This window comes from Rosa rugosa, chromosome 5 (genome assembly GCF_958449725.1).
Source record: "Rosa rugosa chromosome 5, drRosRugo1.1, whole genome shotgun sequence".
NCBI lineage: Eukaryota > Viridiplantae > Streptophyta > Magnoliopsida > Rosales > Rosaceae > Rosa > Rosa rugosa.
The window spans coordinates 21,112,772-21,126,903 of record NC_084824.1 but is presented as its reverse complement, the minus strand read 5'-3'; the positions used below and the strand labels follow the sequence as shown (position 1 = coordinate 21,126,903).

At 42.0% G+C, this 14,132-nt stretch overlaps 1 protein-coding gene and 1 pseudogene across 1 annotated transcript; both read right to left on the bottom strand.

Moving 5' to 3' along the window:
* Positions 1-218: 218 nt before the first annotated feature.
* Positions 219-1,639, bottom strand: LOC133712847 (probable aspartic proteinase GIP2; annotated as a pseudogene).
* A 1,989-nt stretch (positions 1,640-3,628) lies between these two features.
* On the bottom strand, positions 3,629-5,139 carry LOC133712039 (probable aspartic proteinase GIP2). Its single transcript, XM_062138118.1, has one exon. It carries the CDS (start codon positions 5,137-5,139, stop codon positions 3,796-3,798), a length of 1,344 nt encoding a protein of 447 aa, XP_061994102.1. The 3' UTR covers positions 3,629-3,795.
* Positions 5,140-14,132: the final 8,993 nt, after the last annotated feature.

Here is a 14,132-nt window from a genome sequence, read left to right as displayed (position 1 = left end):
TGATTTTCAGAGGCAACAAATGGTTAATTTCAAAGCATAATTGGATAAGATTATATGTGACTGTGACTCGTGCCAACTGAAAAAGTTGTAGCAATATATAGTAAAACAGCCTTTCAAAAAAAAAAAAATATATATATATAGCAAAACATATGAGATACAAAAACAATATTATGAACATCAATTATTTCTCAATAATGATTGATGGATTCAGATTTAAAAGCAATCAACCACCACCACGTGTACTATGGTCCGAGATCATGTTATAAATTTCCATTTATTAAACACCTGAAATACAAAAACAATATAACCAACAATTAATTCGCAGCATAAGGCCAGCAAATATTTCTATGCAACAGATGTGAAATTGAAGTTGGCGCAAGTTGTTTGTCTGAACAAAAGAGAGGAGCTGAAGCCAAGCCTAGAAGAAGCTAAATCGAACTGAAGAAGATTGTCCTCAATCTGATGGCCTCCGATCACAATATTAGTTCTAGGATTACTCGGGCTCTGACCATTGTCCACAAACCCTAAACACAGGACGTCCTTGGTCACCTGCACCATCGAGTTTGCACCAAAGATTCTCCAGTACACGCTCTCGCTCTGCAACACAAGGTCGATGGTAGGCACAGCCAGGCCAACACGCGTGCTGACAATGTTGGTTGAGTTGAAGCAAGCTCCGAATGGTGCTACGGGTGTCACTCTGGGTACATGAGAGAGTTCACTGACAAATGCATTGACCACAGAGTTGTAGATTGACGTCTCCAAGACCGTGTAGGGATGCACCGTGCTGATCTTCGTGCCTCCATAACCATTTTCGTCAATGGTTAGCAAGGAACTGTTAAATGACGAAACGACCGTTGATCTTGATTGACGTTACATTGATGAAGTATTCCGTAGAAGCATCGCCTTGAAAATAGGCACTGGCAGTGCTTACAGGGTTGAGGAGCAATGGGGTGTAAATAAGAGATTGAGAGACGTCAATCCCAGGAAGAAGGTTGTAAGGCCCATCTCCGAAGAAAACGGCACCGTATGATTTTGTTGAGGAGGGCAAGCAAATGGCGAATTTTCTTTTGAAGCTAAAAGCGGAAGCAAATAGAGAAGGAAGTCCAATTTTAGCTCTACCAAGACCAGCCATACCTTTGACACCACTTGCAAGGCGGTCCAATAGAAAAGTTTCAGCACAAGCGAAGAGGAAGTTCGGAACAGAAACTAGTGTGGTAGGGTTAGACCCATCTATGGAATGGAGGGAGACGACGTCTTGACCTACCTCCCCGCCGTTGCCGGACGTGGGGATCACGGAGTTGTCTGGGAGGACACTGCATGTGTTGTTGTTGCAGCCTGGCCTGGGGGAAGAATTGCACTCTGTTATACACGCCTTAGAGTTTGCGAGTGAGCATTGAGCCGAGTTGCAACGGGCAGTCTACCCAAAGGAACTGACCGCCGAGGTCTAGGGTTAGTCTAACAGGAACAAGAGGGGTTCTTTGCTTGATGCTGGTGAGGTATTGGTGAGTGGCAGAGTGTTTGGCTACCGGAAGAACGAGGGCTTTGGGCCGGAAAGATGTTTCGGCTAGTGATGGAGTGGCGATGAAGAAGACGAGTGAGGAAAGGAGAGTAAGGCAAAGAAATGATGAGGAAGCCATTGTTTTCAAGATGACTGGGCTGAAGAAGTGGGAGGAGGATGTATCCCAATTTATAGCTGTTTCAAGTCTTTTAATATTGAGGGTTTTTTGAACGCATTTTTAGTGTGCATGTTATAATATTGAGGTCTCAACCTCCCTTTTGATCTATCTTTCTATTTCCTTGACAGATTTAAGGAAGAAGCTATGATGATCGATCATGAATAGCGCTGGCTCTTTCCACAGTGCGTCTCCTTTATCACTGTCAAAGCATATCCAAGCGCCGCTCGAGTCTTTGATTCTCCAAATTCTAATTAAAAAGCTACCTTTCCTTAATTGTATTCGTTATGGCTGGGTTTGCCTTTTTTTCATTTCTGCATGTGGTATCTCTGTGACTGCTAAAACGATTAAATATTGAGGATTGTTGGTGGGTGGGAAATTGCACAGATGATTATGTCTCGTCCTTTGGAGTGGGGAGGAGGCAGAAACTATGAAACGTCGAGGATAGTACCTTGGGACGATGAGTCTAGGGAATTTGGACTATGTAGTTTCATATCATATGTTATATTTTGTCCTTCTATTCATCAATATGACCTAGTTATGTTCCCATTTCGATTAGGATGATTTTTTTTCTTTTTTTCTTTTTGTGTCGGCTCTAGTTTTATGTCTTGGAAATATTGTAGTAAATAGGGAAAATTACATGGTAGGTTTTTATCTATTTTTAGTAGTTCAGTTTATTAACCTACCAATAGGAATTAATAAAGAAAATGACCCAAAAGCGTCGTTTTGATGCAATAGATTTTGCCTTTGTAAATGCATTGTAGAATGGTGATCGATGGCTATATTTTCCTTCTTCACAAGGAAACATTAGAAATTGTATCCATGCAGAACGTATATTTCAACAGAGTGACTAAATTAACAGTTAATGACAAGTTTAAGACTTTGGAGTAGTGAGATTCGATAGTAAGGAGAAGGACAAATGGATTTATTGGTGGAATTTGAACTTTGGTTCTACTTTAGTAATGCTTATAAGCTTATCGGTGGCGTTCTAGTCTGCTTGCCATGTTTCTGAGGTGAGATTTGTTATGATTTGGCTCTGATTGATTAAACCATGTTGACTAGTATTGTTCGTTTGCACAAGTCATGATCAGATTAGGTGATCAAGAATTCAAGAGTACTGTTAAGTTAGTGGTGTTATATTCTGGTTGATGCACAAGATGCATTAAGATGGCTATTCATGGAAGAAAAGGGTATTCAGGTAAATACCCTTGTTGGAGGATCCAGTCATCAATAGGAATTGAAAGGGTCAAACATGCCACCTAGGCAGTTAACTGTTGTTTTAAAAGAATGTTTAACGAAATTGAGATTTTGAATGATTAAGAATAGTTCGAGGATTTTATTTAAAAACTTTTATAGATTGGGATATTTATTTGAAATGACCTTCAAAATTTAGGTATCTTTTTGTAGTCTTCTCTTCTCTTCTTCTTCTTCTTTTTTTTTTTTTTGGCGAGACTTTTCCCCATCTATGTGTTTATGACACAACTGGGTTATTTTTTTTAATTTTTTTTTTATATATATACCATTTGTTAGGCTCTCATACTCTTTACGTTGCACCAATATGTCAAAACTTAACTATCTAAACACGAACAGATGTGTGTAAGCCTTATCTCTAAAATTCTTCGAGAGAACTTCGCCAGCCATGGTATGTTGGATCTGCTGCATGAAAGAAGTAAAAGATCCTACCGTTCAAGGAGAAAATATTCTATAACATAATAATTTAAATGGGGTAAAGCATCACTCATATAAGTCTGACGTCTAAAGTTTAGACTATGATCATGTTACTATCCAAAAACAAAGTAAGAGAGTGAAAGCTAGCTATATATTTATATATGTAGGTCATGATGAGGAATATGCTAGTGAGACCAGACTGACAAGGATAACGTAGAGAACTAAGAAAATAAAGAGGGAAATTGGAATAGGGTATGGCATTACTTATTTAATTACTCTCACTTTAACAATATCTCCGGATCTTTCAGAATTGGATAAAATCAAACAAGGACACTCTGACCAGGATAACGTAGAGAACTAAGAAAATAAAGAAAACAATTCATTGATGTACGGTTGTATCGGAAGCAGCCATGACCATTTATTATCACATGCATGGCTTAGCTACTAGCTGGATCTAAGCAACAGAAGTGAAGTTGAAGTTAGCGCAAGTGGTCTGTCGGAACAAGAGAGAGGAGCTGAATCCCAGCCTAGAAGAAGCCAAATCAAACTGAAGAAGATTATCCTCAATTTGATGCGCACCAATCACAATATTAGTTCTAGGGTTACTCGGGCTCTGACCGTTATCCACAAACCCTAAGCACAGCACGTCCTGGCTCACCTGCACCATCGAGTTTGCCCCAAAGATCCTCCAGTACACGCTCTCGCTCTGCAACACCAGATCAATGGTAGGCACCGGCGGGCCAACCCGAGTACTACCGAGATTGGTTGAGTTGAAGCACACTCCGAATGGTTCTACGGGTGTCACTCTTGGCACTCCAGAGAGTTCTTTAGTAAAGAGATCAACGAAAGCATTGTAGATCGAGGTCTCCATGACTGTGTAAGGATTGACGCTGCTAATCTTTGTGCCTCCATACCCATCTTTGTTGATTGTCAGCAAGGAAGTGTTGAATCCGGAAACAACCTTTCCGTTGATCTTGATTGACGTTACGTTGATGAAATATTCTGAGGAAGGCTCGCCTTCTTCATAATTAGCCCCAGTAGTTACAGGGTTGACGATCAACGGGGTGTAGATTAGAGACTTAGATACATCAATACCGGGAAGCAGATTATAAGGACCGTCCCCGAAGAATACGACACCGTATGATCTTCTTGAGGAGGGCAAGCAAACGGCGAATTTTCTTTTGAAGCTAAAAGTGGAAGCAAATTGGGAAGGGAGCCCAATTTTAGTCCTGCCAAGGCCAGCAATACCCTTGACACCAGGTGCAAGTTGTGTCAAGAGAAATGTTTGGCTGCAAACGAACAGTAAGTTGGGAATAGAAACTATCTTGGTAGGATTAGACCCATCTGTGGAGTGAAGTGAGATAACATCTTGACCGACCTGATCGAAGTTACCTCCCGATCCGAGCACAGAGTTTAATGACATGAGATTACATGTGTTGTTGTAGCAGCCTGGTCTAGGTGGAGACAAGCACTCGAAACAACGCTTGGACCTTGCGAGTGAGCATTGCGCTGATCCGCAACGGGCAGGCTTGTAGGTAGCAGAGACATAGCGGTCCTCGCAATCTACCCAAAGGAATGTACCGCCGAGATCGAGGGTTAGTCTCACAGGGACTAGAGGAGTTCTTTGCTTGATGCTTGTGAGGTATTGGATTGCGCCGGAAGTGTGTTTGGATACCGGAAGGACAAGGGCCTTGGGTCTAAATGAAGTTTTGGCTTCAGAGGGGATGATGACGAATATCATGTGGAAAATGATAGCTAGTGAGCAAAAGAAAAGGTGGCGGAAGGATGAGGAAGCCATTGCTGTAGTACTCCATGGACTGAACTAACGGTTAATGAAGAAGTGGGAGGAGGGTGTCACATTCTATTGGTATTTGAAATCATCAGACGAAAACTTTTTAAAATAATCAAACACATTTTCCAGCGTGCATGATTTAATATACATTGAGGTCTCAATACCTCCCTTTTGACATGGATCCTTTTTCTCTCTCCACGCACCTAAACTAAGAAGTTATGATGACAATTTGCGTTTCCTTCTTTTGCTGCCAAAGCAAAACCAAAGACCCCTCGTAAGTTGGGAATAGTTTGCTATTGGAATCTATCTTGTGTTTTAATGTTGAGGATCGTTGGTGGGTGGTAGATTGAAGTAATGATCATGTTATGTGGCCATTCAGATGGGGCAAGGACGCAGATCGAACTAGGAAATGTCTAGGGAGTTTTAGCTAAACCCCCTCATTAGTGAATTTATCAGACTCAACTTCATATCTTATGTTATATATTGTTGAAGACAAATATTATTAGACTAATAACTAGTTGGTATTGATAATATTTTTCAATTTCTTTGTGTTTGAGAGTGATGAGTCCTAAATCTTGTGGTCCCTGTGATTTGAGGTGATACTCAATATTAACCTTGTGGTTTCAAAATGTTTAATTTTACCCTTGTGATTTGCGAAATTGATCAAAGTTAGTCCAAAAACTTTTTGTCAAAATTACTTTGTCATGTGCAAGTCATGTGTAAGGATAAGTTTGTCATCTCAATAAAATTATAAAACGAAAACAAAATAAATTAGAAATTTTATAGGAAATGAAATTAAAAATAAATAAAAGCCATAATTCCACAACCTCCTATTTTTTTAGTTTCATTTTTCAAATGGGCGGGTCTATTCAGACCTCCCAATTTACTATTTAGACCTCTCTTCATTTTTTTTGCCATTGAACTTCCTGATTTACCCATATTTTTATCTCTTTACACCTCTGTTATATATGCGACTTTCCAATAATAAAAGGAAAAAAAAATAAATTGCACATCCAGACTCCAGTTAGCTTTCACGTACGATCAACTGGGAGCACACCAAAAAAAAAAAAAATTCTTTTAAGATTAACAATTTCTCTATTTTTGGTAAGATGAATCTTGTGTTAGCCAAATAGCCACCCTCAAGTATAAGGGGTACAAGTAATAGTATAGGGATTTAAGAAAGGTTGTCGAACCCACGAGGATTGGATTCCTTTCACTAGCTAGGGTGTGAACCTAAGGAGAGCTAGAATATGCAAATGTACAATCACAAACCTAAATTCACAAGGAAATCTAGGTTCATGGTGAGTATGTGCAAGATGGAGTAGTGATTTGATTTTGGTTTTTGAAGATAGTTTTGAATTGAAAACAACTAGATGCTCAAATGTAAACTAAATTACTCTCAACTAAACTAGTGATATAATGGATGAAGTTAGGGGTTGGATTGTCTACCACTAACCTCCCTTGCAAATATTGAAGTTTAAATACAAGTGATGCTATTCTAATTTCCCAATTACCCTCTTTGCATCCGGATAAGACTACAAAGGCTTAAACTCCTTTAATGTTATTAATTCCAACCGGATAAGTCTAGAATTAACTACCTAAGAACAATTCATATTACCGGTTAAGTCTCAATTCATTGTTCCTAGATGCATAAAGCTTTGAGTTTAGATAATTATGCAAGCAAACCAATCCTAGATCTAGGTGATTTTAACTCACAACCTTCACATGCACATAGAGGATGCTATCATGCTATCAATGCTCAAGGTTAACTACTCCCTAAACATTTTTTTCATGAGATGACAAACACAACACATTCAAAGTAGTTAAGTTTAAATGAATGCATTCACTTCTTGAATTAGCATATGAAGATGAAAATCACAAATAACATCAAATGTAAATTAAAACATCAATTCATACAAGATTGGCTAGGGCTTTCAACCCTAGCCCCAACAAAGTACTACTCACTCATAGTCATACAAATTGGCATCAAATCTATAAAGTAAATCAAGGTAAATTAAAGAGTTAAGGAAAGAATGAACTAGTTGAAGCTTGACAAATCAATGGCTAACTCCTTCTTGTTTTCCTCCTTCAATGCTCCTTGAATCCTCCTTGATGGTGGAATGGATGGATGATATGCTTCTTGATGGTGATGATAAATGGAATGGTGATGATGATATGATGCACCTTTGGCCAATTTTGAGTGGTAGTGATGGAGTAATGGTGGTGGTGATGGTAGTTGTGGGATATGGATATTATGGGTTTGGATTTTGGGAAGTGGAGATGGAGGTTTTATGAAGGAGATGAACAGAGAAAGAAGATGTAATGGGATGGAATGGTTTTTTTTGAGAGTGAGAAGAGAAGGTGTTTATATAGGGAAGAAAAAGAAGAGTGAAATAAAAATAATGAAAGTGGTTTGTAAAATATGGAAAAAATGGAGTAATGATGAAATGAAAGCAAGGCATGAAGGTGCAGAAATATGGAAGTGATGATGATATATTAAAGATGATGGAGTAGAAAAATATATCCAAGGAAAAAGAGAAAAGCATCTAGCTTTCTTCATGTGGGTAGGAATATGTTGAACTGTTTTTTTAGGTCACTTTCTACCCCTTTATTCCTTCAATTATTTCTCCACCAAGACTTCAGAATGGGCCTCCGATTTCTTCATATCAAATGTTCCTCTATGAGTGTAGATCATTGTGTCAAATTTTCAGAATTTATTTCCATGCCATTGGGCTGAAATCGCTGCTGGACTCCCTACAGGTCCAGTTTTCCAGTTTTGCTTCTGCATAAAATTGGGCTGACTGTTTGAAGGCCTTCCACTTCTATTTGGCTCTTGCACTCTTCATAAGAAATGTTTCTTAGGATGTCTAGAATGGATCGGGAAGGTTTCAGCTCATTTGAAGTTCATTTGGTCAGGTGGTCGCTCCTTCTTCCTTGCTTGGCTTGGTTTCTCCTAGCCGAAGTAGGAAAATGTGTAAAGTTGACATTTTTAGTGCATTTCCATTTTTCTCCATCATTTTCTAGCATGATAAGGAAAACATAATAAATATATATAAATAAACACAAAGGTTAAGCAAAAGTACAAGATTAGGGAAGTCAACATTAAATTTGGACTTTAGAACAAGTAATTTCCATGTTTTAGGGGACAAATATGTATATGAATTATGATCCAACATCTTGGTCAATCCGCTTTCGATTGAGAGAAAAGTCAGTGAAAGTAAGTCTTGACCTTTTTTTTTTTTTTGAATCAAATGAAAGAACTTTTATAGAGATAAATTCAATTGAGTTGGGTATAATCGTGTTGTAGCACGTCAAGGATACATGTAGGAGCATAGTCCAACCAAACGGTACCTATTTCTGCTTCAAAACCCAGTGCAGCTAGGCGTTGTTCTACCATATTGCAAACTTTTGGAGTGTGACATATTTTCACTCCCTGTAAACGACTTAAAGTAGATTGAATGTCATCTATAAGTCCTCCATTTGCGAGTAAAGCATATTCTGTACTACAAGCTTCATTGATGGCCTCCATGCAGTCACTTTCAATAACCACATTTTGAATTTGAAGGGAGGAGAGAAAAGCAACACCTGCACAAATAGCAAGCAGCTCACACTGCTTTGGTGATGCAGCATGCATTACTGGCTAAATAAAAGCTGCCTTGAATTGGCCACTTGAGTCCTGAAGAACACCTCCAATTCCACCATGGCTTTGGTTTGGAATAAATGCATAATCTACGTTTAGTTTAAAACCTGTTTCAGCTGGCTTCCACTTCGTGTTTTGCATCTTCTTGGATTGAGTTGTCCCACTTCGAGCTTTTTGAAAATCATTCAGCCAAGCAAAGCAGCTGAGAATCAAGTCTTGGTCAATTTGAGCTTTGCCAGACCACAAGACATTATTTCGATTCTTGCATAAGGCCCGGATAACCATCAATAGCTTTTCAAGCATCTCAGGCTTTAGATGCTGTACTCTTTCAAGCATCCACTCTTTGAAGCTCATATTAGGCAATAGAGACCGATGTAAATTAAAAGGAGGTGCTAAAAGGATTTGTGATGCCCCGGAAATTAGTAATTATTCTCCGAGGAATTTCCGAAAAAAATATCAGATTTCCATTTTGGGAAACTTGTTCTTCTTTCTCTCTCCTCGACCCTGCGTCTGTCTTCTCCTTCGCGGGCGTCGTTCTCCCTCGTCCGGCCGCCTCTGGACGCGATTCAAAGTGGTATCTCTTCGCCTCATCCTCCTCTACACGTCTGTGGAAGCCATCGAGCGTGGGTCGAGCTGTGGTGGGCGCTGCAAGGCCGAGAAGAAGCCGCGTCGGGGATGATTTCGCCTTGATCGGAGTCGGCGATTCCGGCCACCTTTGCCGGTGATTCTTGGGGGCTTTTGGAGCCTAGAGGATGTAGAAGCTGTCTCCTAAGGTGGTTTGCAATGATTCAACTTGTGGAGATCAAATTTTGGAGGTAAGGGTTCTTCAGAATTCAAAACTTTCGAGGTAAATTTCGGCCATATGGCTTTGATTTAGACTTTGTGCTAGTTATGAAAGTTGTAATTAGAGTTGAGATGAAGAACTTTTGTGTTGGGAGTTTTGTCAAATTCTGACTTTGGGCCGGCGGAGGCGCCGCCACTGTGGTGGTGTTTTCCGGCGGTTTCCGGCCACCTCAGGAGAGCCAGCTGCTGACTTCCTCTCACACAGCCCGTGCCGTTGGGTGTGGGGAACTTCATGAGAAGCATGTATCCGGCGATGATGCACTTGAGCTTGTTAAGCGCTGGTCGTCCAATGATGGCGTTGTACGAACTGAAACAATCGACAATAATGAATTCCGTATGTACCTCCGCCATGCATGGGCTAGTACCAATAACCAGTCGCATATAATCCGACCCCAGCAGTTGCGTGACGTCGCCGGAGAAACTGAGCAGTGGCTCGTGATCCTGGAGTAGTTTCTTGTTCCGCTTGAGGTGGTTGTAGCATCCGTTGAAGATGACATTGACAGCGGACCCGCTGTCCACCAAGATTCTCCCCACTGAGAATTTGCCAAGAATGGCGTCGACCAAGAATGGGTCGTCATGTGGTAGATGCACCCCGCGCCCCTCCTCCTCCGAGAAGGTAATAGGTTCCCAACCTGATTTTGGGAGCTTGGCGGACCTCTCGTAGCGGATGTTGCAGACCTCATTTGGGTGATTGGCGCGTGCATAGCGCTTTCTTGCCCTGTGAGACATGCTGGTGATTGGAGCGCTGCCATCGATGGTGTTGATGCGGCCCAAGGTCTCAACGTTGGCAATTACTGGTGGTGGTTGGCGCACCTTGAACTGCTCTAGCTTGCCGTCACGGTACAAGGTCTCAACGGCCGTTTTGAGAGCATTGCAGCTGTTGGTATTGTGGCCGTTGTCCTCGTGGTATTTGCACCACCTGCCGGTGTTCCTAGGTTTGCCCGTTTTTGGGTACTTTGGAGGGGGTGGCGGTGGGATCTGATCTTTGCACTGATTGTAGATGTCTTCATACGAGGCCGTGAGGACTGTGAACACTGCGTACCGCTGCGAGGACTCTGCCTGCTTGTTGCGGTTATCCCCATGGGTTGGGCGGTTGTCCTTGTTGTAATTCTGGTCCTTCTGCCGCTTGTTCTGGTGGTGGCCCTGCTGCCACTCCCTCTTCTTGTCAGTTGGCGGTGTTGCAGGGGTCTTGTTAGCGGTTTCCTGATGACTGGGGATGGCCGTGATGATTTTGTTGGAGTTGCTGGTGGCGGTGGGGTTTCTCCATATGTAATGAATTCCGCCTGGGCGTGGATGACCGCCTCACTCATGATGTGGTCGTACGCCGCATTTGGGTGATTGTAGTTGAGGTGATAGAGGAATGGCCCCTTGAGAAGTCCCTGCTTGAAGGCCGCCGATGCCATTGTTTTGTCTAGGTCCCGGCACTGAGACACTGCCGCTCTCCACCTTGTGACGAAGGCCTTCAGTGATTCGTCCTCCCCCTGCCTGACGTTGAACAGCTGACTTGTGTTGTGATGCCCGGCGGACAATAAGATGAACCGGGAGAGGAAAGCGTGTGATAGTGCATGGAATGAGCTGACAGACCCCGGCGGACACTCAAAGAACCAGTTCATTGCCTCGCCATCCAGCGTTTCGCTGAACAAGTGGCACAAGGTGGCGTCGTCGAATCCCTCGTTGTTGGTGACTTTCTTGAAGATGTCTGTTTGGACCCAAAATGAACATTTTGGCCTGACAAGGCACGTCTTGGAGAAATTGAGCCAATATCAGTGGCTCAAGCTATATATTGTCGACAAGCTCGAAATATATATTTAGAGGCTAAATAAAGCCTACTATGGAAGTATGACAAGTCAACTTTAGCATATTTTCCTACTTCGGCTAGGAAAAACCGAGCTAGACAAGGAAGGAGGGGTGGCAGACTAACCAAATGAAATCGAAATGTGCTGAAACTTTCCAGATCCATTCTAGACAGCCCAAGGATCATTTCTTATGAAGAGTGCAAGAGCTTTTTTTTGAGTGGAAGGCCTTCAAACAATCAGCCCAATTTTCTACAGAAGCAAAACTGGAAAACTGGACCTGTAAGAGGTCCAGCAGCATTTTCGGCCCAACCACATGGAAGAAAGCTCTGAAATTTGGTCAGCATGATCTAGATTCATAGTGGAACATTTTTTATGAAGACATCATGGCCAGAATCTGAATTTCTGATGGAGATATACATGAAGGAATAAAGGAGCCGAAAGTGCTTCCTTATCTCCCAAATTCATCATTCCTATTAGTGCTCCACCTCCATCTCCACCTCCCTTATCTCCCAAATTCATCATTCCTATTAGTGCTCCACCTCCATCTCCACCTCCCTTATCTCCCAAATTCATCATTCCTATTAGTGCTCCACCTACACCTCCACCTCCCTTATCTCCAATTAGTGCTCCACTTTCATTTGTTTAATGCCAAAGTAGTTGGCATGGTAGCCTATAAATAGAGGTTACATTGAAACACAATTAACACATTCACATTCAACAACAACATCTCTAAGATGATCTAAGTTCTCTCTAGAGCAAACCTCTCTAAGAGCAAATCCTCTCCCTCTCTTTCTCTTTCTCTTAGCGGTGATCACACTCCTAGTCCTAGTCTTCTCAGAAGCCGACTTTCAGTGCCACCAAACCCTCTGTCAACGTGCTTCGGTCCTAGTCTCCTCGAGAGCCGATGGTAGTGCCGCGACCACAACGGTTACAGAACCAGCCAAGCAAGGGTAACGCCCTAGCAACCCAGCCAAGCTAAAGTCACGCTTTAGCAAGATCTCAACATTTCCCGGTGATGTCGCTCTGCTCGATCTACAACATCGAGTATCGATTGTGTTAACAAGAAGAAACTTCAGCAAAGTCCTCACCACGAGGCAGAAAGAATCCCCACGACGAGGTTGGTGCTCTCCTCGTCTACAATCGCTTGATAGAAGTCAGGTCAAGGGACACCCCTGACGACCGCACCCGAACGGTGCTGGCACGCCCGCGCAAGAAAAGAGACTGTTGACCAGCTGCAGCAAAATTGGAGCCAAACATTTTGGCACGCCCAGTGGGACCTACTGTAGAAGTTTTTCTCTTGAAGCACATTCAACCACCGGGCTTCAAAACAAACATTTTGGCACGCCCAGTGGGACAAGGTTAGAATTTCTTTTTTCTCTTGAAGACATTCAACCACCGGGCTTCAAAACAAACATTTTGGCACGCCCAGTGGGACAAGGTTAGAATTTTTTTTTTCGTCATCATTGAGATGCCAGGGGAAAATCTTTACCAAAAGAAATTCCTAAAGTGAATTGATGGACAATGTTGCCACCATTGGCGATACCGCCATTAATGATGAGTTTATGCCTATTCCCATCCCAGAGGGGGCAAGCATTGATGAACAGCTCGCGATCATCATGGCCAACATCGAGAGGAATAAAGAAAAGCAAGCCAGGGACATGGCCATTTTGATCGAAAAAACAAAGCAGAGGTTTCGCGATTGGGACCTAGAAATTGAGCAGAACGCTCGAGAAGAGGTCATTTATGAGGCTGATTTGCCTATAGGTGGCAATCAACCTAATGGCCTCACTGGTGAATCACAGCCTTACATAGAGGCTAATTATGGAGAACGTCATCAACAAGATTGTTCTTCAGACAAGAAAATTGTCTCTGAACAAATATCTGATGTCTCCACTGATCAAGCCTTATATGTGGCTACTGATCAGATGCATGGGGGGCAAGATATGACCCATGATCATCCCTTTGATCAAGAGAAGTTGGCGACAGTTGGCGACAAAGCCGATCTTGGGACACCGTCATCTTCCAAATTACAATTGGAGATCATGTCTCGTCAACCAACAAAGATACTTGGGGGGCAAGAATACCTCTCTCACGAGCCAAATTCCTCCAAATTCTTCAACGAGAAGTATCTTTGTTCTTTTTCTACAAGCTCTCACAGGAGGGATTTTTACCCTACAAATTTTGATACATCGGAGCTTGGAATGAAGCATAGATGGCCTCCCCCGTGGTCTTCTAGAGGTTAGCCAAACATAGTGTTGCTAGCTTCTTTCTTTCTTTGCTTTTAATTTTTTGTTAATTTTTCGTTTCTATTTTTCTTTTCATTAAAAAAAAAAAAAAAAAAAAGTTGAATTTGGTAAAGGGGTTGTGAATCATAACGGAATAGGTGAAGTCTCTTTTGTTAATATTGGCCTAAACTCCTTATTGGTGCCTAGTTCAGGTCCCTTAAGGTTAAGGGCGGCTTTTATTAACACTTGTTGAACTGTCTTCACACTTATGACCTTTCTCATCTTAGTAAGTATAGCCTATGTGAAATGGTGTCTAGAAAGGGGACAACGTTCATGACAGGTTCTTGAATCCAGAAGTGCGTGCAAATGGGCCTAAACCACTATGTGGGAGTAGCTCATGCCAAAATGGATTCTGCCTCTCTTGTTCGCCCTCCCCCACCTGGCCATTTCAGTAAGGTTGCCCAAAGGATTTGAAAGAAAATTTGTGTCTAGGCG